Genomic DNA, 24791 nt, shown 5'->3' with positions numbered 1-24791 from the left:
ATGGCCATTGAACAAGCTTTAAATGAATACATATCAATTAATAATACAACAGACATCTCCCCAATAACACTGTGGGAAGCTCATAAGCCTGTCTTGCGTGGTACAATACAAAGACAAATGGCACTATTTAAACGGGAATGCAAAAATCTAGCAAAAAAACTAGAACTCAATTTTAATGCAGCCTACATATCATTTCAAGATAATCCATCTCAGAGTACAAAATCTCATCTGGAAAAATCTAGATTGGAATACGATCTATTTCTCACTGAGTCAGTTGATAAATCCCTCAAACGCTCCAAACACAATTTCTACATGAGTACAAACAAACCAGGTACATATTTGGCTCGGGCATTTAATTCAACTAACAAATCTTTCAAACCAATACGTTTGAAATTATCAAAAAATGTTTACACTTGTAATCCAGTTAAAATAGTCCATAAATTTCACTCACATCTCGCAACTTTATATAAGACAAACAATGAATTTAATCCTACAGAGGCTGAATCCTTCTTCTCAAAAATAACCTTACCTGAGTTATCTCAGAATCAAAAAAGCAGTTTGGATGAGCCTATAACTATAGATGAAGTTGCTAACGCCATAAAAGACCTAAAACTTAACAAAAGACCAGGCCCAGACGGCTACTCGGCTTTATACTATAAAACATTCTCAGAAATATTCTCTCCCATTCTCACTGAAACGTTTAGCAAACTTCTAGATGGACATTCTTTTCGGCAAGAAACACTAATGGCAATTGTTTGTATGATCCCAAAACCCCTTTCTGATGATACTTCCTGTGTGAATTATCGGCCTATCTCTCTGTTAAACCTCGATATTAAATTATTAGCAAAAATAATAGCAAAACGCCTTAATAGCATTATAGGAAAATTAATACATAGAGATCAAGTAGGCTTCATGCCAAATAGACAGGCAGGCGATAATATACGCAGGGCAGTGTTAGTGGCACATATTGCTAAAAAACGGAAAATCCCTTTATGTTTTCTATCTCTCGATATTAAGAGGGCATTTGACACAGTATCCTGGCGATATATGCAATATTCATTACAAAAATGGGGTTTTGGACCCCACTTTTTAACATGGATCAAAGCATTATATAATAAACCCAAAGCCTATATAAAATATGCTGGATACAAATCTGAAGCCTTTAATATCGAAAGAGGTACCCGACAGGGTTGCCCATTATCTCCCTTATTATTTGCCCTTATACTCGAACCCATGGCCCAATACATCAGAACAAACCAAACTATAACTGGCATTGAAGTAGGAGGTATTACACACAAATTATGTATATTTGCAGACGATATATTACTTTTTCTATCATCACCACAGGTCTCTGGTCCTAACTTAATACCAGCTCTTGATGGATTTGCAGCCCTATCCGGCCTTATGATTATTCCTAAGAAATGCCTAATGCTTAATATTTCACTCACAAACATGGAATTGATCCTGGCTAGGGCTGCACTCCCATTCACATGGGCAGAAAAATCAATCCCATATCTTGGAATTCATTTAACAGCATCTCATTCTGACTTATTCTCAACCAATTATCCTCCTGTATTAGGACAGATCACAAATCTAATAAAACAATGGTCGCAACTTCCTTTATCCTGGATAGGGAAGATTAATGCAATCAAAATGACTATTCTACCCAAATTGCTTTATCTATTCAGAGTCCTCCCTATTCCAATTCCTTCCTATTTTTTGAGAATAGTACAAAAAAGAGCAACTTCGTTTATATGGGGCTCTTCTAAACCACGTATACCTATACACACACTACATCTTCCCAAAAATAAAGGAGGCCTGGGATACCCTAATTTTACTAACTACTACAGAGCAGCACATTTGGCCAGTCTGTCCAAATACCATGCAAAACAGGAAATCCCATTATGGGTATTTATAGAGGCTTCAGAAAATGACCCTCTATTAATATCAAATTTATTATGGCTTGATCCTAAAGACCGCTTTAAAATTCATAATCCCATAACTAAACACTTCTTATCTCTCTGGGATAAACTAAAAACCAAATATCAGTTACAATCTCCACACAATCCTCTCCTTTCTTTTATCAGAAATCCGGCCTTTTATCCGGCATGGATCTACCCAAATTCTTTTAAAGCTTGGACAACATCAGGCATTCAGACATTAAATGACTTCATAGCATCTAAATCATTCCTTTCATTCCCTTAGCTTAGAGAAAAATATGATCTACCAAACTCTGAGATATTTAGATATCTCCAAATCAAAAATTTCTATACACCATTCCTAAAGGGGGATACACCATTATCCCAATTATCCATTTTTGAATCAATCTGTACAAAAGATCCATTTGCTAAAGGTACAATTTCATCACTTTATAATCAATTATATGGAGTAGCAAATCTTAATAGACCCTCTTACATTCAGAGGTGGGAATAGGACCTGGGACGAACTTTAGAAGACACGGACTGGTCTAACATATGGCTCACATCTAAGTCATCTTCACCCAACATCTTAGCACTGGAGACAAATTATAAAGTCCTAACTCGCTGGTACCTTGTACCCGCTAGAGTGGCAAAATATTCACCTAATACCTCAGCTCTTTGTTTTCGAGGATGCCCAGAAATAGGCACATATTTACACATATGGTGGACGTGCCCAGTAATCCAAACCTTCTGGAAGGAAGTCTTCGTGATTGCATCTAAAATATTTAAAAAAATAATACAACCAGATCCATATTTAACTTTACTTAATCTAAAACCGGAATGGTTAACACTCTCTCAATTCAAACTTATGATCCAACTAATAACGGCTGCAAAACAAACAGTGGCCAAGGCATGGAAATCTCCTACATTGGTACTAGCAGAAACAATTCACAAAATGAATAATACAGTGTCCCATGCTAAGATGGTAGCCATCGATCAAAATCAAATTCCAAAATTTGAAAAACTTTGGCATCCTTGGATAAAACAACAGTTCCTGTCAAACTTCAATGACTCTGTCCTGTTGCCATGGTAACAGATTAAATGACTTACAGAGACACCCATTCTAAGGCTTCAAAGAGAACTAAAAAGAATAATAAACTGACGGGCGGGACAACCTTGTGGACCATACCTCTACCTTTCAACCCTTTTTCTTCTTTTTCTTTCCTTTTCTCCACCTTACGATTAAAGCTCATTATCAGAATTTATTTGACCTATATACACTCTACTTGTAAACAATATGTATAGTAGGTATAAATCATTTAAATACCTACAAAAGTAACTAAGGAAATGATATATATCTTTAATTTAGGTTTACGTAAACCCAATGTTTAATATTTGAAATTTCATTATATTTACCTATAGAAACCCTACTGTAAAACAATGAGCTTACTTTATAGATCCTTGTAAACTTACTTTATGTATCTTTATAACATTGTATACTCAATAAACTTCTTTTGACAAGGAAAGACATTTCTTACACTATTACAGTAGCAGGCAGTGCACCTGCACGGCAGTGAACCAACACATATGGTGTTCATTGCGGTACACTTCAGTATAAAAGAAAAACCTGCACACCCGATGTTTAGAGGATTTTCTTCTGGCACGCTGCATTAAGTGAGGTACAGCATTGCATTATTGAAATGAATAGTGCTACAGGTCCTAAATAATTACCTGTCTGCTACTACTTAATCCCGATACCTGAGCACAGATTTCAAAATTTTTTTGAGTTTTTGAGCATTTTAAGAGAGTGCATAATAATAGTTTCCACAGAATAAAAACTGTCACATAGCTACACATAAGAGATCATTAGAAAATGACCAAAACAAATAAAGGGAATATGCATGAATAACAACGATAGCCCTTACGTACATAGAGCTCATAACAAGAACAGCTTGCATGACAACATCTCAGATTATGTAGCTTAAAGTGCTATCTGAAAGTCAACAAGAGTATAGCAAATCCTATCAAGAGCTGAACCTATTAAAGCTGAAATCCAACTTTCTTTTCACTAGAACTGCCATACGGCACTGTGTTACTTTAACTGACAATTACACGGTCATGCAACGCTGTGCCCAAATAAAATACTAGTAATGGCGGCAATTGGTGACATATAGCGGGATTGTGATATTGCGGCGGACTATCAGACACTGACACTTTGTGGGAACCAGTGACACTAATACAGTGATCAGTGCTAAAAATATACACTGTCACTGTACTAATGACACTTGCTGGGAGGGGGATTAAACATCTAGGGCAATCAAATGGTTAACTGTGTGCCTAGCCAGTGATTTTTGTGTGCAGTGTGGTGCTTTCACTAGGGAAAGAGATTGATTCTAGTCTATGCATTGTAGAGACAGAATTGGCCCCTCCCCTGCTGTCAGAACTGAGATGAGCCTTATTTACGTATCTGATGGCATATCTCAGTTCTGTGTGTTTTACTAACGATCGGCGGATCCCGGAGGACATCTAGTCCCCGTGACCTGTAGATCGGCTTCTGCTATTAATTATCACAGCAGAAGCACCCCCTGCAGGCGGAAGGTTCAGGATCACATGTATATACACATGATCCTGCGCACAGCTGCCGCCCTGTAGCAGTAAAAGTGCTATAGCAGGGGTATGAGGGGTATGGAATTAAAATTCACAGAGGTTCGGTCAGTAAAATTTTTGTTTCAGCAGGGGTCCAAGTCTCCTATTTGTGGTAGGACCCAGATCTTTCATACTACAGTCCCTCCTCTACCGTACATTGCAGTTTCCCCTTTACATCACAATCCCCCTCCCTTATATCACAACCCTTTTCTCATCACAGTCTCCCCTTTACACGACAGCGCCCCCTTTTTACATTGAAGAAACTTCCTCTTTACATCACAGTGCCCTTCTTTATATTACAGCACCCCCCCTCCTTACAATACAGCCTCTTTTACATTACATCACCCCCTTAACATCACAGCCCCCCTTTATGTCACAGCACCTGCTTTACATCACAGCCTCCCTTTACATTATAGCACCCCCTTTACCATACAGTCCCTCCTTACTTTACAGTCCTCTCTTTACATCACAGCAATCCCCTTTACAATACAGACCCCCTATACATCCCCCTTTCTTGTATACTAGTGCCCTTCACAGCTACCCCCTTTCTTATATACCAGTCCCTTCACAGCACCTCCTTGCTTCCCAGTCCCCTTCACAGCCCCCCCTATCCTTGCTTACCAGTCCCCTTCACAGCCCCCCCTATCCTTGCTTCCCAGTCCCCTTCACAGCCCCCCCTATCCTTGCTTCCCAGTCCCCTTCACAGCCCCCTGGTTCTTGTATAACAGTACCTTTTACAGCCCTGCTTCTTGCATACCAGTCCCTTCATAGCCTCCCCCTTGTATACAAGTCCCCTTCACAGCTCCCCCCCCTTTTCTTGTATACCAGTGCCCTTCACAGCCCCCCTTGAATACCAGTCACCTTCTCAGCTCCCCCTTTCTTTTATACCAGTGCCCTCCACAGCCCCCCTTTCTTGTATTCCAGTCCCCTTTACAGCCACCTCCCCTTTTCTTGTTAACCAGTTAGTTTCACATAGCTTGTCTAAAACGTTTCCAATACTACCTTGCACTGTGGGCAGGGGGTGTGGTGTGTCTAGACGGGGGGTGGGTGATTGGTTTTCCCTGTTGGGGCGCTGGCAATTGGTTGCCTGGGGGGGTTTGGCAGGCCCGCCGTGCCTTCTGTCTGCCAGCGACAACGGCGGGGGAAGGAGGTTATCGCTGGGAGAGGACACCCAGGCTGCTGTGTGGCAGAGCCGCGTTCTGAATAGGACTGTCATTCGGTCCGGGTTCGGACCGCAATCCGCCATTTAGTGATGCCTGCGCTATAGCGTGGTCAGCAAGTGGTTAACTTATGATGCTTGGAGAGACATTGATGGAAATATAAGTTTTGCAAGCCAGAGCAGGATTGTCATAAAATGAAAAAGAAAGGAGAAATGTCCAACAGATATGTAAATTGAAACCCCCCCCCCCCCCCTTCTTGTTAACCAGTTAGTTTCACGTAGCTTGTCTAAAACGTTTCCAATACTACCTTACACTGTGGTTGGTGGGCGGGGGGGGTGTGGCATGTCTAGACGGGGTGGGTGATTGGTTTTCCTTGTTGGAGTGCAAGTGATTGGTTGCTGGGACCGCCCCGTGTCGGCCTGGGGGGGTTGGGCAGGCCCAGCGTGCCGTGCCTTCTGTCTGCCAGCAACAAGGGCGGGGGAAGGAGGTTATCGCTGGGAGAGGACACCCAGGCTGCTGTGTGGCAGAGCCATGGTCCGGATAGGACTGTCATTCTGTCCGGGTTCGGACCGCGATCCGTCATTTAGTGATGCCTGTGCTATAGCGTGGTCAGCAAGTGGTTAACTTGTGATGCTGGGAGAGACATTGAAGGGAATATAAGTTTTGCAAGCCAGAGTAGGATTTTAATAGCATTAAAAAGAAAGGAGAAATGTCCAACAAATATGTAAATTCAAACCGTGTATAATGTGGCCCATGTCTCAAGAACACTATTAAGGAATTCCACTTCTTCCTGACTTGTATGTAAAGCCCCACCCAGCCTGGAGCAGGTTCCTCTACGGTTCAACGGTTTCAAAAGAACAGGAGCCAAGGGTCCTCTGCATAGTGTGCAACTTTGATCCATAGGCTTCTCAAGTGTTCAGAAATGGATTTAAGTATCAGAGTGTATGTATGTCCAGCCAAGTCCTTTTTCATTTATTTTGCATGTCGTTTGGGGGGGGGAGTTGGGAGGATATGTCACTATCATGCATTTACTTTAGAAATATTTTCTTAATTTCACAGTAACATTGGTTTCACTTTTACCTCCCCCCTACTCCACTGATAAAAAAACCTTTTTATTTCTGTTTGTGGTGGTGTTGCAGATTTTCTCCCACTTTGTCTGGTGGGACTGTTATAACCAAGATAGTAAATGAGGAAACATCTCTCTAATAGAGTCCCGAATAACATTAAAAAAAATAGACAGGGGTTCTAATCCTTTTCCACATTATCCATAACAGCAAAAAGTTTCAATTTTAATTCTTTGTGAAGTTTACTTGCTGCTCCACAAGATGCCTATACTTTTGTAGAATTGTTAGTTTGGTCACTTTCATCAAAATTATATGTTTGCAATAATTCAGGATTTATACATTTTGATTATGTAGGAAAATATTTCTCAAACAATGAAAGCTAGTTTAAATGTTATAGTGTATGAAATAAAATGTGAATTGCATTTTCTTGCAGAATGGGAATTTTTGCATGTATGATACAGTTAAGCTAAATAATTGCAGCTTCTCGGTATATCATAACATTCCAGATTCCTTTTGTAAAGTTAAATGTCTTTTAATTAAACGTGAATCATCCCTGGTCAACCCACAGCCTGAACGAGGTATAAGTTTGTATTATAAGCAGGATGTTTATTTTGAAAGTCAGAGATTTAGCCTCCCACTTGAAGAGTATTATATCCCTCAAACTAGGCTTATGTCAGCTAACCTGTGGCAGTTTTCTCAATTAATGAAGAGGAAGAGCTGTCCAAGAATGCTGATGGCAAAACATTCCACAACAGTTCTAAGAGAAAATGCTCATTAACTGGAAAGTAAACCTTTTTACAAACCTGGGTAATTCAAATTGAGCATATAATGCAAAGATGCATAATCCTGGGGTTACTTTTGAACATGTGATTGGTAACTTGCATTATATGCAAATCTGCTTTCACTTATTCCCAGGTCTCCCTGCTGTGGGTTTTTTTACTTTTTGTGGGGTTTGTGATCAGTTTACTTTAAAACAAATCTCTGGTTTAAATAATATTTTAAATGTTTGTAACTAGCACCTGCTATCAGGGCTGGTGCAAGGTTTTTTGACACCTTAGGCAAAACCTAATGTTGCCGCCACCCCCGGCTCCACCCCTTGTTTCCCTGCCCATCTAAACCCCACCTTTTTAATGAAGCACCGTCAAATGCAGCCTCACCAGCCCCCATCAATGAATGTTTGCTTGCTTCCATTCATTCGGGAGTCAGGACACAGTCCTCTGCTGCCGATGCACCTCTAACACTATGTGCAAACGGAGCGGTGACTGCCTGCTGATGCTGAGACTTAGTTGCTTGCTGCAGAGAGAAGAGAGTAGGAACACCAGTGGCCGAGCGCCCTAGGCACCTCCCAGTTTGCCTAGTGGTAGCACCGGCCCTGCCTGCTATGCCTTACTTTGTGGTTAAAGCAGAGTTCAAACCAAAAGGGGAAGATCCGCTTTAAGCACTCCCCTGCCACATTTGGCATGTCTTTTTTGGGGGGGGGGGGCGGGGTACCTACTTTTGACAGGTACTCGCTCCCACTTCTGCTCGGATCGCCTAGGCAATCCGAGTGGAAGTTATTCTCTCCCCCTCCTTTCCTGCAGTTTTCTGGGACACATCACAGGTCCCAGAACCTGACCATTCAGCAGGAACAGCGTGACTTGCATATACGCAGTGCGCACCTGGCTGTGAAGCCGCAAGCTGTCACAGCTGGGTGCCCACAGTTGAAATGCCGGGGAGAGGGAGAGAAGCGACGGTTCGAGTGACCACATCGCTGGATCCTGGGACAGGTGAGTGTGTGTTTATTAAAAGTCAGCAGCTACACGTTTATAGCTGCTGAATTTTAATAAACAGAAACAACTGGAGCTCCTCTTTAAGCTCAGAAGATTGCTATCCTTCTGTTCAATTAGAGTGCTCTTACAGGAAAAGTTCACCAAAAATAAAAATAATAAATGCACATATTTTTGCAGGTATGTGCATTTATTATTTATTTTTATTTTTTTACATTGCAGCCTTTAAAGCATTGCATCCACAATCAGCAGATTGAAGCAGTCCTCATGGAAAAAGGGTGGGAGGGAGAAAGTGCCTGAGTATCCTTTTTTTCTATTTTTCTTTTTTTTTTTTATAGAGTGCTCTGGGTAGACGGTGGTGGTAACAGTGTGTGTGTGGTCCCACACCTGGTCATCTACCTGTGACTAGGTTCTGAATGGTAGATTGCCATCATTGAAATTGTGAATTAGTAATTTTACCTTTGTTTGAACGTTTAAATGCTTAACAAGTGAATCAATTAACAAACACTATTCAGGAGACTCTAATAGGCGTATTGCAAGTAGGTGAGATATTAAAATCTCATACTTATGGCTGCAGTAATGGTCCAATAACCGGATCAACACTGGTCCTTAAATGGGTTCAGGCTTCTCCTGTTATGGTAGGCATAGCCCCGGAGGGGTCTTCAGGGTTTGAGAATAGGAATAGAGCACAGCCCTGGACTTGTATAGCACAATGCAGCTACCTACAAGTCAAGTTGAATGCCTAAGCAGGTTCCAGTACGCAAAGCAACATTTTTCAACTAAGGTATAAGTGACAACAAGCATGGGTTTATTAAAAAAAAAAAAATGTTCATGACAGACTAATCTATTAAATTCATTGGGGAATTTGCTGCTGTGTAACTATGTCAGGAAGTAATTGAGAAATTGGATGGTGGAAGTCCAGTGGACATAGTTTATCCAAAACATTTAATACTGTACGATATAAACTTTTAATCTATAAAGTTCTGTTGGAATTGGGTCCAAAGAGTAATGATTGATAATCTGAATGGTGTTAGGTTTTAAGTGGTGCGCCCCAATGCTGCTTGATTTGTTTATTAATGGTACAGAGGTTGACATTAAAAGCTCAATTTTAGTGTTTGCTGACGATACCAAATATATGCAGGGAAATAACTTTGATAGCATCATTACAGGAAGACCTTGTGCTTCCCTGGGAAAATTGGTGATGGAAAGGGATCTGGAGGTGCTTGTAGATTAGCTATAGCATTCAATGCCAAGCCACAGCTAAAAGAAGCTAGCAAATTACTATTATGCGTTAAAAAGGACATATATTCGAAAGATAAATCGATAATTCTGCTCCTTGAATATGCAGTTTTGATTTGGCCACCAAGCCTCAGGAAAAGTGTTAAATTAGAGATATTAAAGTCTTGCTTTTTATTAAAAAAAAAAAAAAAAAATAACAAACATGTTATGGTTTACCTGCTCTGTGCAGTGGTTTTGCGCAGAGCAGCCAGGATCCTCCTCTTCTTGGGTCCCACGTCAGCATTCCTGGTCCTTCTCTCCGGCCGGGTGCCCCACAGCATGCCGCTTGCTATGGGGGCACCCGAGCTGAGCCGCTTCTCTGTGTCCATTCACACACGGACCATAGCTCGGCCCCGCCCCCTCCATCTCCTGATTGGCTCATTAGCTGTGATTGACTGCAGCAGGAGGCAATCAGGAGTGTGAGTCTCCAGAGAGGCAGGGCTCTCCTGGACATCGCTGGATCAAGAAGGGGGCTCAGGTAAGTTTAGGGGCTGCTGCACACAGATTTTATTACCTCCATGCATAGGATGCATGAAGGTAAAAAACCTTGTGCCTTTACAACCACTTTAATAAAGGGGATGGAGGACCTCGGCTATGAGGATCAATTACATAGGTTACGGTTATGCACTCTGGAGAAGAAGTGTTTAAGAGGGGGTATGATTAAAGTGTTCAAATATGTCAAAGTTGACTCCAGTAGCTGTAATAACTTGTTTACTCTAAGGTCCCTGAAGAGAACACTCTTAAAATGCTAAATGTAACGGCTCCCACTCAGAGCTACTGACTATCAGGTAGTTGGTACCCACCAAAGTGTAAATGTGAAAAAAGATTGCGCTGTCTGCTATCAGAAATCAGTCCCAAAGATGAGGGGATATCCTGTGAACAGCCAAATCTCGTTCTCACAACAGCATTAGACTGGAATGGATCATATGCTCGATGGTCAGTGTCCGAGCCTCCACACATGTATCAGAGCTCGTTGCAAACCACGAGTCAGCTCTCCCTTTCATTTGGGTTGTGGTAAAAGTATTATATGTAAAAAAGAGGAAGGCTCATCATGCAGTATATCCACACTCTTTCACTCTCTCACGCTAAAAATATTTCACTTACAAGATAAAAAATATAATCTAGTGGTAGAGAGAAAATCTGACCGCAGGGTGCACCAGCGGGTCCGGAACATGGGAACGTCAACTCCTGTCTCCGACGCCTGTTTGGCAAATGCAAAACATGTTGACCTGGGGCCACCTCACAAAAAGCTGGATAAATAGAACTCATCACATTATGAAAGATATTAGATGTACAAAAAGGACATTCATTTTAATGAAAAAATATTTTAAAAAATAAAGATATTTAATAAAATCAATTGGTCACATGATTTACTACTATCTAAATCAATTAGTGCAATAATACCATTATAAAAATACCCATTTATTTCACACAAGTGTAACTACACCCTATATAAGGAAGTCAAAAACCCTTGGACAAATGTAAATGTGTGACAACTTTATAAATATAATCCATAAAAAGAAATATGAGCAGTATGTAAAGAAATGTAATGAAGGCACGAAGTGAGAGAAGAAATGTCAACTATTAATAAAATAATTAATATCTTACTCGACGTTGAGACCCTAAGGATGAAAAGTTTGCAGGTCAAAAATCCAGTGGGTTTCACGTCTTGATATTTGTCTCCTCAGATCACTCCCCTGCCACTGTGGAGTGTATTTTTCAATTGTGACTACTTCTAGAGAAGAAGGGTCTCTATATTGTGTCTGTGGGCAAAATGCTTGGAGAGACTGTGTTCTCCAAAACTTTACGTATGTTGGCCAGATGTTCACCTATACAGACATTCAATGCTCGTGTAGTTCTGCCTGCATACTGGTAACCGCAGGTACACCTTAGGAAGTAGATCAATCCTTTGGTCTTTGATCTTGTATTTTTTATTAGTGGAGCTAGAAGTAAAATACGTGGTTCGAAGTGTTTTTACACACAGGTGGACTCTAATTGCTAATTAGGTGACTTCTGAAGGCAATTGGTTCCACTAGATTAAAGTTAGGGGTATCAGAGTAAAGGGGGCTAAATACAAATGCACACCATGCTTTTATCATTTTCCTTCCACTTCACAATTATGTGTCACTTTGTGATGGTCTATCACATAAAATCCCAATAAATTTACATTTTTGGTTGTAACATGACAAAACATGGAAAATTTGAAGGGGTATGAATACTTTTTCAAGGCACTGTATTCACAGCCTTTGCTCAATATTTTGTTGAAGCACCTTTGGCACCAAGTACAGCCTCAAGTCTTTTTGAGTATGATGCTACAAGCTTGGCACACCTATTTTTTGGGCAATTTCTCCCATTCTTCTTTGCAGGACCTCTCAATCGGCATCAGGTTGGATGAGGAGCGTCAGTGCACAGACATTTTCAGATCTCTCCAGAGATGTTCAATCGGGTTCAAGTCTGGGCTCTGGCTGGGTCACTCAAGGACATTCACAGTTGTCCTGTAGCCACTCCTTTGTTATCTTGGCTGTGTGCTTAGTGTCGTCGTCCTGTTGGAAGATGAACCTTCACCCCAGTCTGAGGTCCAGAGCGCTCTGGAGCAGGTTTTCATCAAGAATGTCTCTGTACATTGCTGCATTCATCTTTCCCTCCTGACTATTCTCCCAGCTCCTGCCGCTAATAAAACCTCTCCAGAGCATGATGTTGCCACCACCATGCTTCTCTGTAGGGATGGTATTGGCCAGGTGATAAGCTGTGCCTGGTTTCCTCCAGACAGGACGCTTGCCATTCAGGCCAAAGAGTTCAGTCTTTGTTTTATCAGACCAGAGAATTTTGTTTCTCATGGTCTGAGAGTCCTTCAGGTGCCTTTTGGCAAACTCCAGGCGGGCTGTCCTGTGCCTTCTGTCTAGCCTCTCTACCATACAGGCCTGATTAGTGGAGTGCTGCAGAGATGGTTGTTCTTCTTGAAGGTTCTCTTCTCTCCACAGAGAAACGCTGGAGCTCTGTCCAAGTGACCATTGGGTTTTTGGTCACCTCCCTGACTAAGGCCCTTCTCCGATCGTTTAGTTTGGCTGGGTGGCCCGCTCTAGCAAGAGTCCTGGTGGTTCCAAACTTCTTACATTTACTGATGATGGAGGCCACTGTGCACATTGGGACCTGCTGCAGATATGTTTCTGTACCCTTCCCCAGACCTGTGCATCAAAACAATCCTGTCTCGGAGGTCTACATACAATTCCTTGGACTTCGTGGCTAGGTTTGTGCTTTGACATGCACGATTAACTGTGGGACCTTATATAGACAGGCGTGTGCCTTTCCAAATCGTGTCCAATCAACTCAATTTACCACAGTTGGACTCCAAGTTGTAAAAACAGCTCAAAGATGATCAGTGGAAACAGAATGCACCTGAGCTCAATTTTCAGTGTCATGGCAAAGGCTGTGAATACTTATGTACATGTGATTTTTTTTTTTTTTCATAGTTTAGTAAATTTGCAAAGATTTCAAACAATTTTCTTTCACGTTGTCATTATGATGGGGTATTGTTTGTAGAATTATGGAAAATAATGAATTTATTCCATTTTGGAATAAGGCTGTAACATAACAAGATGTGAAAAAAAGTGAAGCGCTGTGAATGCTTTCCGGATGCACCGTATTTTTGTGTGTTCATTTTTAGCTAATCTGTTGAAAAGTCCTGTTTGAAATTAACAAGTGGAACTTTTTTGTTTTTTTTAAATTTGCACAGCAAAGATTGTATGTATAAAAATAGAAGAACAGATAAAAGTGAACTCTGGGATTGTAATAGAAGCTATCCTATGGCCCTGACCCATTAGCAAAGCAAAATGTTTGCGCTTTTTTATTTTTATAATGCATCTCTGTATATAAACTCACGGTTTTAAAACCGTTTAAGCCATTGCTGTAAATTATCCACAAAGACCTGGTACACTCACAGAAGTGGAGATCTCATTAACTAGCTCACTGCCACTTATTGTGGCTACAATTCCCATCATGCTGTGGAAATTGTATACACAAAAGGTGGCATGTGGGTGTGGCCACAGGAACCATGACAGACCAGGAGACTCCTGGCCAGTCAGTCAAAGTGTACGGTCATAGGAATTGTGACAGACCAGAAGTCTCCTGGCCGGTCAAACTATGTACGGTGAGCGATTTCACTGCAAGTATGAGACTTCTGGGTTCATCCACTACAGTGAGCTGCTATGTATTTAAAAGAGGAGTATGGACCACTAATCGCTCAATTCTGCCCTCTGCTTTGAGCAAAGAGCCATGACTGTCAGTCTCCGGCTCTCTGCTCCTCCAGAGCTCACTGGAGCGCTGGACTATGAAGGGAGTGGGAGGGGCTGGCACAGACTCTCAGCGGATCCCTGAAAGGCTGGGCTAGGTGCCAGTCCACACTTCTGGGTGGATCCCAACCATATGGTCAGGATCTTTCCTGAGACTAAACGTCTGAAAATGGGTCACGGGAATGCAGAATGAACCTCCTTTAATGCACTACTCCCTTTTTAAATTACTACAGTGGGAAATGTATAAGAGCGGTGGCTGGAAAAATAGCAGCCACCATTCTTATAAACTGGATATCAAGGAATTAGAGGGCTTTAACTGTATCTGGGGAAGCCCTGGTTTCTCACTGCCTGGATGACTTTATATACAAACAAGAAGATATTCTTCGAAGTTATGGAATCACCTTTATACACATCTAATAAATATTCTACCAGAGGTTCAGCTTTAAAAACACATAAAATTGACCCCAAACATTATAGTTTCCCATTAATGTTTATATTTTTTTTTTTTTTTTTTTTCAGGCTTTGAAATCATTGCGTAATTCAGATTTAAAGCCATATATTATATTTATTGCTCCACCTTCCCAGGAGAGATTGCGCGCATTACTCGCTAAGGAAGGCAGAAATCCAAAGGTAAGTCTTAACTAAGACTTTTCAGTGCTGCATATGAAATGGAGCAACCTGGTTTTATTAAAAGATAACAGCAGAAAAATACGTTATATTTAATAGAATTTATTTGCTCTTAGTAAAATGCTTATGGTGGGTTTCTGATGCAGACTTTGCATCATGTTTGTTCCAAAATGGAAATAATAGCACTTTTAGATGACTTGCAGTATGAGGTCTGTGAGCACAAGATGAAAGCTTTCTTTACAGGTTTCAAGTTAGGCCTGGTTCACATTGCCTCATCTTCGAAGCCAACATTTCAGCGCGACTTCGGCATGAAGTCAGACCAGAAGTAGTGCAGGAACCTTTTTCTAAGTCGGAGCCATATGCTCTCAGTTGGAGCACATGTCGCACCAATGTGAACCGGGCTGTATTTGGATGTTGTACAGTGCAAATCGATACAGCGCATTATGTAAATGCAACAATTCAGGTTGGTGCATGCAGAGCATGTCAAATGAAGTATGACCAGCATTTTTAAATTCTAATAGAAAAAAGAGATGGTGAGTGTTTTGTTTTCTTTGAGTTTAACGGGAAAAAAAACGTATGTGATCTGCCATAGCTGACCTGAAATTGAGGTTGCATGTTCCTGTAATGCCATTTTTATGCTTCTTTTGTTACTGGACACTGGGATAAGCACATGTTTTTTTTTGCTGAGCAGGTAGAGCAAATATAAGAATGATAGCTCTAGAGCTTGCATTTAGGCTTCCACGGAGTCCGCCTCGGTCCGCCGGCTCAGCGGGAGATCTCTCCGTTGATCTCCACTGATTCGGCGGATGACAGGTCCCTCTCCACTCACTGAGCGGGGAGGGGCTTGTCAGGCGCCGCTGCTGCCTATGGAGGGATCAGATGAAATCGGACAGCATGTCCGGATGTAGGGCCATCTGTCTGCTTTTTGCGGATCGGTCCGGGTCGGATGTCAGCGGACATGTCTCCGCTGACATCCGTCGCTCCATAGACTAAAATGGAGTGCCCGTTCAGGTCCGCCGTCAAAACTGACAGGCGGACCTGAAAGGTCCGATCGTGTGAAAGGGGCCTAAGTCAAGTTTGAGGCATCGGTCACAGATTTCTAAGCACACATGGCTTTTCAAAGGCTTTGTTTCCTTTTAGAACATTTAAATAGGTCATTCACTTTGTACAGGTCAAAGTAAAAAAATAAAAGCAAAACAAAATTAGGAAATACGACTAAAGCAGTTTTTTTTTTTTTTTTTTAAAGATACGTTTTATTGAAAGTTTTGCATGAACAACTAACAAAGGCTACAACCGCAGCTAAAAAACAGACTGTGCCTCCTAAGTCTCACATGCAAAGTGTACATTATTAAGAACGTAGTTACAGCATTCAGATCTCACAAATGTCAGGGATACAGCAGCATACTTCAGGTCACTGAGTCATACAGCAGCAATATAGAATAGTCTTCTAAAACCTAAGGACATCAGGATAAGAGGGCTGGATATCCATCTACTCCATAATTTGTCAAAGACTAGGTCCCTTTCGTAGCTCATAGGTGAGCTTATATAGAGGTAAACTATTATTAATCTGTTAAAGCCAGGTGGCTACAGTGGGCCCTGAGGTCCCTTTCCAGCTCAGTAGGATAGTCGACTAAAGCAGGTTTAATTGTTCAGTAGTGATGAGCAGCTTGATGGATTCTGGACCTTTCAAGTGGTCATTGCCCCCACTTCCTTTTCAAGACCGCACATTACTTAGTTACATTTATTTAGTGGGGCGGACACAGCTCTTCTGAATCTTGACCATAGGGTTATATCGCCACCTACAGGAGTAGGACACTAGGCAGAAAAGTAATACAGCACCACCTATGGGCAGTCGTAGCTGGTATAAAACTCTCTCTGTTATTAGCAATCCAGTTCTTTGTGCCTAGTGTCAGGAGTAAGGACCTAGTTCCCTGCTGGAGACCTCCTGGCTCCACAAGTTTTTTTTTCCTTTTTCTTTTTTTCCTTGGAATTTTCCTGCGGAGATCTGCATTTAACAGCCGGGCTGGATAATCTAGATCCAGTGGTCACCCCAGCCTGGCCAGCGAGCAGACCTTTAGCTTAGTGCTGGGTCCGCCACCACATGCCCCATTCCGGACTGGGGCGGCTGGCAGGTTAAACGTCTCGCAGGGGCGCTTATGTCCAGGCTCCTGTTGTCCCCGTCACAGCGGTACCCTGGCTGGCAGCGGGTTCTCCTCCTCCCAACTGGATGTTTCCCATTTCTTGCGATGGGTGGTACAGCATGTTCTGGTGCTCTCCGCCATGCATGTTTCCTGACATTGAGACTTGGCAGGCAAGTTGTCTGTTGTCCAATGCTGGATTAGGGCAAATGGTCCCTGTACCTGGACATGTTTAACTACTTGCCGACCGCCATCCGCATATATACTGCGGCAAGGTGGCTCGGCTGCGCAAACCAACATATCTGTGCTGTGCATGAGATACAGTGGGCGCCCTTGGGTCCGGCGGACTCTATGTCCACCAACCACTTGCGATCTCGGTACAGAGAGGCAGACCGGGGATTTGTAAACAAGGCGGATCCCTGTTCTAAACAGGGGACAACACGGAGATCGGCTGTACCTAGTGATCAGGAAAAGCGATCTCTGTGTTGTCCCAGTAAGCCCATCCCCCACACAGGGAACACAGTTAACCTCTTGATAGCCCCTACTGTTAACCCCTTCCCTGCCAGTGTAATTTATACATTGATCAGTGCATTTTTTTTAGCACTAATCACTGTAATAATGTCACTGGTCCCCTAAAAGTGTCACTTGGGGTCAGATTTGTCTGCCACAGTGTCGCAGTCCCACTAAAAATCGCAGATTGTCGCCATTACCAGTAAAAACTATTTAAAAAAATAGCCCATGAATCTATCACATAGTTTGTAGACGCTATAACTTTTTTGCAAACTAATTAATATACGCTTTTTTTCCCCAAAAATATGTAGAATACTACATATTGACAGAATTGCAAAAAATGGCTTGGTCATTAAGGGGGTAAATCCTTCTGGGGCTGAAGTGGTTAATTAGAGCCGCCAACGCTGAACAACCCCTGATGTGGATGTTATGGCGTTCTACCTGCGGTGGTGGCATCAGTGCGGGTCCCCTGGCGGATGCGTTGGAAGCAGTAGAAGACATTGTGAAACCAGTATAGTTTGTTTACGCCTTTCCTCCTCTCCATTCTGCTCCCTCTCCTGCTGCACAGGATCGTAGGCTGTAGGCCGAAGGGTTTTCCTTATGGTATCTCTAGGTTGGTCTGTGGTACTCCGTAATGGTGCAGCTGGTCGGATGCCCCCTGGCAGTCCTCTCTCCAGGAGGATGGCCTGCTTTCTGTTTTGGATTTTTATTCCATGGCTCTTGACAGCCTGACAATGAGGAACAGGAGGTTGTGGAGGCTCGAGAATCTGCCTCTTGGAGGCAATTACATCGCTCCTGAATGACTTAATTTGGCTGGCGCATGGCTCTGGGTGTCCACCCATGTCCCTGCTTGGTGGGGTTGCCCTTTACTTTGACATGGCATTGACCGAAGTTTGCCTTGAATACCATTGCTGATCCAGTTTTCTGCCCCTACTGCCTTTTTATTTCAGCGTCCCTTAGCCATGTACTTCCTCCTCGCGCCTTTCTTCCAGGAGCTTGTCTGGCATCCACCGTGTGCTTCCTGTTACCGCTGGGGAATTACTTTTTAGTTTTCCAGCAGCCTTTGGAGAGTGTTTTGGGACATTCCCCTGCTTGCTCCTTCTACAAATGTTGCCTTCTTCATTGACATTACTGCTGCGCGGTGGGCCTTTGAACTGGTGGCCTTATTTTGTAAACGTCCCCATTTGGTTTTATCAAGTTTAAAGGTGTTTATTCATCTGTGCCCCTCCTCCCTACCATAGGCAGTGTTGGATTCTCACCTTCCTTAAGACATTGTCCTCCTGTCTTGTGTCCGCAGCCTCAGTAGGTTGCATTGCACTGATTGGATTTTTTCCAGGTGGTTTGTGTGTGCCCTTCTGCTGCGGCCTACTGCTGGAACTCAGTTTTCTCTCTTATGTTCACAGACAACCAAGGGGAAGGCCTGACAGCTTCCTCTGCCTTCTTTTCCTGTTGGATCTGGCAGATGCTTGTTCGGGCATACATTATTAAGATGCGGGCTCCTCCCTTCCCCATTCCAGCACTCTTCACTAGGACAATTAGTGCCTTTTTGTGCTTTTTGGCATCTGTGTCTCAGGTTGGCCAAGCAGCGGCTACCTGGCCTTCTGTGCACACTTTTACAAATTTTACAACGTTAATGCGTTGCATTTTCGGATGTTTTGTTTGGCTGGCTGCTCTTTAGGGTTCCTTGTTTCTGACACTGCTTTGTTAAGAACTGGATTGCCTATAGCAGAAGGGGTTTATACCAGCTAGGACTGCCCATAGGCAGTGCTGTTTCTTTTCTGCCTAGTGTCCCACTCCTCTAGGTGGCAATATAAACCTATGGTCAAGATGCAGAAGAGCTGTGTCTGTCCGTCAATGGTCTCAGAGAAAGGGATTTTACAGTGAGTAACAAAAAAATCCCATTTTTCTGAGTCTGAACATGCACACAATATACTAATTTGTTACCAAAATTAGTAAAAGGTCAAGCCACTTTTTTTACACTATTGACATGTACTTTCATGTGGAGATTAGATGGGGGTTGATCTCCAGTTTTTTTTATGTTCGCTTTTTTGTTTATTGTTTTTTTGTTTATTGTTTTTTTGTTTTTGTTTTTTTGGAAAGTCACTATATTCTAAATCTAAACCGGTTTGGCCTTTGTGACAAATCTCACAGATATCTCTATAAGTTGTATAATTACTCCTTTTTTTATTCAGTTTAGCAATGCCTTTTTTGTCTCACAGGCACTCTCTTACTTTTTGTAGTGATGTGCCATTTAACTTTCAGATTTTTGGGCAGCTTTTTGAGGTATTTTTGTAAATTTCTCAATATGGTTTTAGCTTAAACTTTTATTTGTGTCTCTTGGTACATTCGTGGTCTTTGGGAGCCTCTCAAGAAAGGATCTTTGTCTTTTACAAAAGTTTGTCAGTTTCAGTGGTGCAAAGCATGTACAGAGAATATAAACAAGTACAGTAGGTACATTAAAAAAAACAGTAAGAAGCCAGCCTCCTATAGATAGTGACTAGTTTTATCACTGTAGCAAAATGTAACAGAAAATTTGCATCTCTTCTCAGGGGAGATTCACAATCTCTTAGAGTATCAAAATGTCATAAATTCAAGGTTCGTATAAGAAAAATGCTCTGGGTTCATTTCTGTCATTATTATAACAAAAGCAGATGCCCAGTTGTAGGTTGCAGCTATAGACTGGGAGGCAGCCATAGAAAAGGGAACGATCAAAGAGGGATATTGTGTAGGTCAGCTGTAGAGAAAAGAAGGGAGAGAAGGGAAAAAACAGGGAGAGGGGGGAAATCCCAGAGGGTCACGGTAGTAAATGTCTTACAATTGGTAAGCAACAAATTGTCAAACTTGAGGAGCTGGAGTATAATATCCAGGGTTACCAGACTTTTAGAAATTTTTTGTGAGCATCTGCCAATAGCATCAGGCTCTTTTTCATGCCTTGGCCAGAGAGACCCCTATGATAATGTCTTCAAGAGACTCCATTTGTGAAAGATTCTTTACATTAGATACTCACAATGCTTTTCATACTTCACACTCAAGGGGTGTGTGTATTTTAGCCACTTCTCGTCCACATGACGTATGACGTCATGGACTTGAAGTGGCGATATCTAGATGATGTCTGCAGCTACAGGCATCATCCAGATATCCTTGTTCCCTGGTGCATCATGGCAGCATACATATGGGTTGTGACTCTGCCCCCACAACCTGATAGGACTGGTTAACTATAAATCAAAGACAGACCTGGCTCACAGCATTCTCCTTTTTTTCCTCACCTGATCAGGACTGAAATCGCGAGGAATCCCTTACCGTTTGTCGCCCCAGCCAGGTTCAGCTTCTCCTGGGTGGAATTCCTTCCTGTACCCAGCGATTCCCTCTAGTGTAAAAGCCATCCTAGCGGCTGATTACCTCATCCCATCGGCATCTCTCTGGGCTCTCCCATGCGATCGGAGAGCCCGAGATCCAATCTGGCGGCGGGTTACCACAGAGCTGGTTGAAGACTGGATGGTACCCGGCCATCTCTATGATCCTGGAGCGGCCGGAAGCGACGTCATGATGTTCTGGCTTTGACTGCCATTTTTTTCTAGAAAGCAGAGAGCAATGTTTGTTTTTTTTCTCATTTTTTTCATTCATATTTATAGACCCCAGATGTCTCCATAAAGAGGACTTGTCATGCCTTATTTCTGTCACAAGGAATGTTTACATTTCTTGTGATAGGAATAAAAATGTTCAAAAAAAATTAAAGCGACAGTGTTAATATAGAAAAATAATTTTTACGTGCTCGCATCTCCTCGTACAGGCATGCAGAAGCAAACGAATACGTAGGTTGTGCCCATATATGTAAACGGTGTTCGTACTACATGTGAAGTATTGCTGCAAACGTTATAGTAAGAGCAATAATTCTAGTGCCTATAGAGCTTTTTAAGTACCGTAATTTGGCACCATTCTACGGTCACGCACAATTTTAACGCGTGACCTGTTAGGTATCTATTTACACGGTATAACATCTTTTATAATTTACCGTAATTTATTGTTCTTTTTTTTCTATATTAAAACTCATTAACCACATAACCACTTGAGGTCAGGGCCATAGCCGAATGACGGCTACAGCGCGGACCTCAATTTCCGGGAGGCCGTCATAGGACGTCCTCCCCTTTCCTCGTTCCCCGTCATGAGCGCGCATCGGGGAAATTCTGTGCTGGCCGTCTCCCTTGGACACAGCCAGTCACAGATCGCTGTAAACGGCCAATCACAGCGGCCGTTTACAGCGCGATTGGCGGTGTGAATGAGAGATGATCTCAAATGTAAACATATGAGATCATCTCTCATTGACGGCTCTCTCTCCTCACACAGAGACCGTGTGTGAGGAGAGAGAGGATATCTGCAGCGATCTGTGCCTTCAGTGCTCCAGTGAGTGAAAAAAAAAATTTTTTACAGTGATAAAAAAGTGCTTAAACAGTGCCCCATCAGTGCAGTGGGATCTGTGCCATTGGTGATCAGTGTCCAGACATCTGTGCACATCTGCAATCAGTGCCCACCTGTGCCACCTCATCGGTGCCCATCTGTGGCGCCTCATCAGTGCCCATTTGTGCCACCTCATCAGTGCACATCTGTGCAATAAATCAGTGCCCATCTGTGCCACCTCAGTGCCCATCTGTGCCACCTCAGTGCCCATCTGTGCCATCTCATCAGTGCATATCTGCGCCATTTCATAAGTGCCACCTCTGTGCAGCTTCATCAGTGCACATCTGTGCCACCTCATCAGTGCCCATCTGTGCAATCAGTATCCATCTGTGCCACCTCATCAGTGTCCATCTGTGCCACCTCATCAGTGCCCATCTGTGCCACCTCAGTGCATATCTGTGCATTAAATCAGTGCCCATCTGTGCCGCTTCAGTGCACATCTGTGCAATCAATCAGTGCCCATCTGTGCAGCTTCATCTGTGCCACCTCATCAGTGCATATCTGTGTAATCAGTGCACATCTGTGCAGCCTCATCAGTGCCGCCTCATCAGTGCACATCTGTTCCGCCTCATCAGTGCCCCTCTGTGCCACCTCATCAGTGCCCCCCTGTGTCACCTCAGTGCCCATCTGTGCTCATTAGTACCACCTCATTAGTGCAGGCTTAGCACACACCTGTGTAGTTGCATCACCACCAGCAAGTATGTCGAAAAGAGGCTTTATCGCCGAGGAGGTGTACCAGATACTTTCCCAGGCCGACGAGAGCAACGGGGAGCTCTCTTGTTCGGATTCCATTTCAAACTCTGATTTATGAGCCAGTCCTCAGTAATGGAACACTGAGTGACTCAGAGGAGGAAGATATTCGGCCCGCCAAATGAAGGCGTTCTAGTGAGGAGGCAGTGGCATCCACTAGCACCGCAGTACCTCGGCAAGAAAGGCCAAGGACCCATGCCAGCCTTCCCTATGCCTTTCAGAACCCCTTGTGGCTTTCTCCTAATTCAGGAGAAGCCAACATTCCCCCTTTCATTGCCCAGCCAGGAGTCCAGGTGGACACGAAAAATTTTTCCCCAATCAATTTTTTTATTTAATTTTTACAGAGGACATGCTATCAACAATTGTGGCCCAGTGCAACCTTTATGCACAGCAATTTATTTTAAATAATCCAACATCCTATTATGCCCGTCCCTATGAGTGGAGAGACCTAACAGTGGAGGAGTTGAAGGTTTTTTTAGGTCTCACATTTTGTGTGGGACTCGCCAAAAAAAACCTTGAATTCCTATTGGTCAACCCACCCCATGCCAATCTTCTCCAAGGTAATGCTCAGAACCAGATACCAAATGATAACACCCAGTGCCCTCCTAGAAATGACCAAAAATTATGACAGGCTTTTCAAAATTCGGCCACTTCTAAATTTTTTTTCTGAAGTATTCCCCCAGCTGTTTACCCCGGACCAACACATATGTGTGGATGAGTCCCTTGTTAAATTTAGTGGCAGGCTTAAAATCAAACAATTTATTCCCAGCAAAAGGGCCCACTATGGGGTGAAAGTATACAAATTATGTGACCGAGTCACAGGGTACATGTATGCCTTCAAAGTGTACGAAGGGAAGGACACCCAGCTGCAACCCCCTAATTGCCCAGACTTCCTGGGATCAAGCGGGAAAATTGTTTGGGACCTCATATACTCCCTACTGGAGAAAGGCTACCACCTGTATGTAGACAACTTCTACACATCTCTGCCCCGTTCCACAACCTTCACCTGAAGAAGACACCAGCATGTGGCACCGTAAAAAAAGAACCGGAAGGGCTTTCCTCAAAGTCTTGTCAATAAGAGGTTGAGGAAAGGAGAAACGGCAAGTCTGCGGAACAAGGAGATTTTGGTAGTGAAATGGAGGGACAGAAGGGATGTTTTCTTCGATCCACAATGATACCTTCGTGGAAATCCCTAGAAGAAATTGTCCCATCCAAAAACCAAAATGCGTTTATGAATATAATTTGTTCATGGGGGGAGTCGACTTCAATGACCAAATGTTGGAACCATACCTTGCCACAAGACGGACATACCATTGGTATAAAAAAAGTCGCAATTTATTTTTTTCAATTGGCCATATACAACTCATATGTAATTTACCGCAACTCCACCCAAAACCCCAAACGCTTCCTTGGCTACCAGGAGGAAATTTACACTGCCCTTATATTCCCGAACGGCCCACCAGAAAACATCCGATCAGATGTTCTTAGTTGACTCTCCGAATGCCACTTTCCAGATAGACTCCCTCCTAGACCAACAGGCCAACGACGTCAAAAAAAATGTAAGGTGTGTACCAGAGCAGGAGTCAGGAGAGGCACATCTTATTACTGTGCCCAATGTCCTTCCGAACCAGGCCTCTGCATAGGTGAATGTTTTCGCCGTTACCATACTTCAATAAATTATTAGTGAAGTATGGTAAACGTAATCCTCAGTTCCTGCCTTCACACACCTTCACACCCCTTATGCCACTGCCTGCTCTGTAACTGACCCTGGCTTGTTATTCGACCACGCTTCTGCCTGCCGATTCTGTACATACCGCTGCCTAATCTGGAACTGACTCTGGACTGTTATTCGACCATGCTTCTGTCTAACGATTCTGTATATACCTCTGCCTGATCTGGAACTGACCTTGGACTGTTTGACCATATTTGCCTGCCTCTTGGACTGATCTTGTACCCTGCAACTGGACTAGTGGGATTCAACACAGGGGTCTCACATATGTGAGGGGCTCCAGAATTGTTTTTCTGGATGAAGAAAAAAACATTTATTTTTTTTTCTCATTCCTAGATTAGGGTCTGGAGACTCAGAGGCTTAAAAGAGATTTGGGTGGGAGAAGCCTCTGTCCCTGTCCCCATTCTGTCCTGAACGAGGCCCTACTTCTGCATGCTGCCTGTAGGACTTACTGCCATTA

At 42.9% G+C, this 24791-nt stretch overlaps 1 protein-coding gene across 1 annotated transcript in view; it reads left to right on the top strand.

Annotated features, from left to right (window-relative positions):
- PALS1 (protein associated with LIN7 1, MAGUK p55 family member) overlaps positions 1 to 24791 on the top strand; it is a 282364-nt gene that overhangs the window by 238988 nt on the left and 18585 nt on the right. Inside the window, exon 13 of the mRNA XM_073608605.1 lies at positions 14642 to 14752. Within this exon, the coding sequence (XP_073464706.1) occupies positions 14642 to 14752 (111 nt within the window). The remainder of the gene's footprint in view (positions 1 to 14641; positions 14753 to 24791) is intronic.

This window comes from Aquarana catesbeiana, linkage group LG13, assembly GCF_042186555.1.
Source record: "Aquarana catesbeiana isolate 2022-GZ linkage group LG13, ASM4218655v1, whole genome shotgun sequence".
In the NCBI taxonomy this organism is placed as follows: domain Eukaryota; kingdom Metazoa; phylum Chordata; class Amphibia; order Anura; family Ranidae; genus Aquarana; species Aquarana catesbeiana.
The sequence above is the reverse complement of the archived record's forward strand: the minus strand, read 5'-3'. Positions and strand labels throughout refer to the sequence as shown.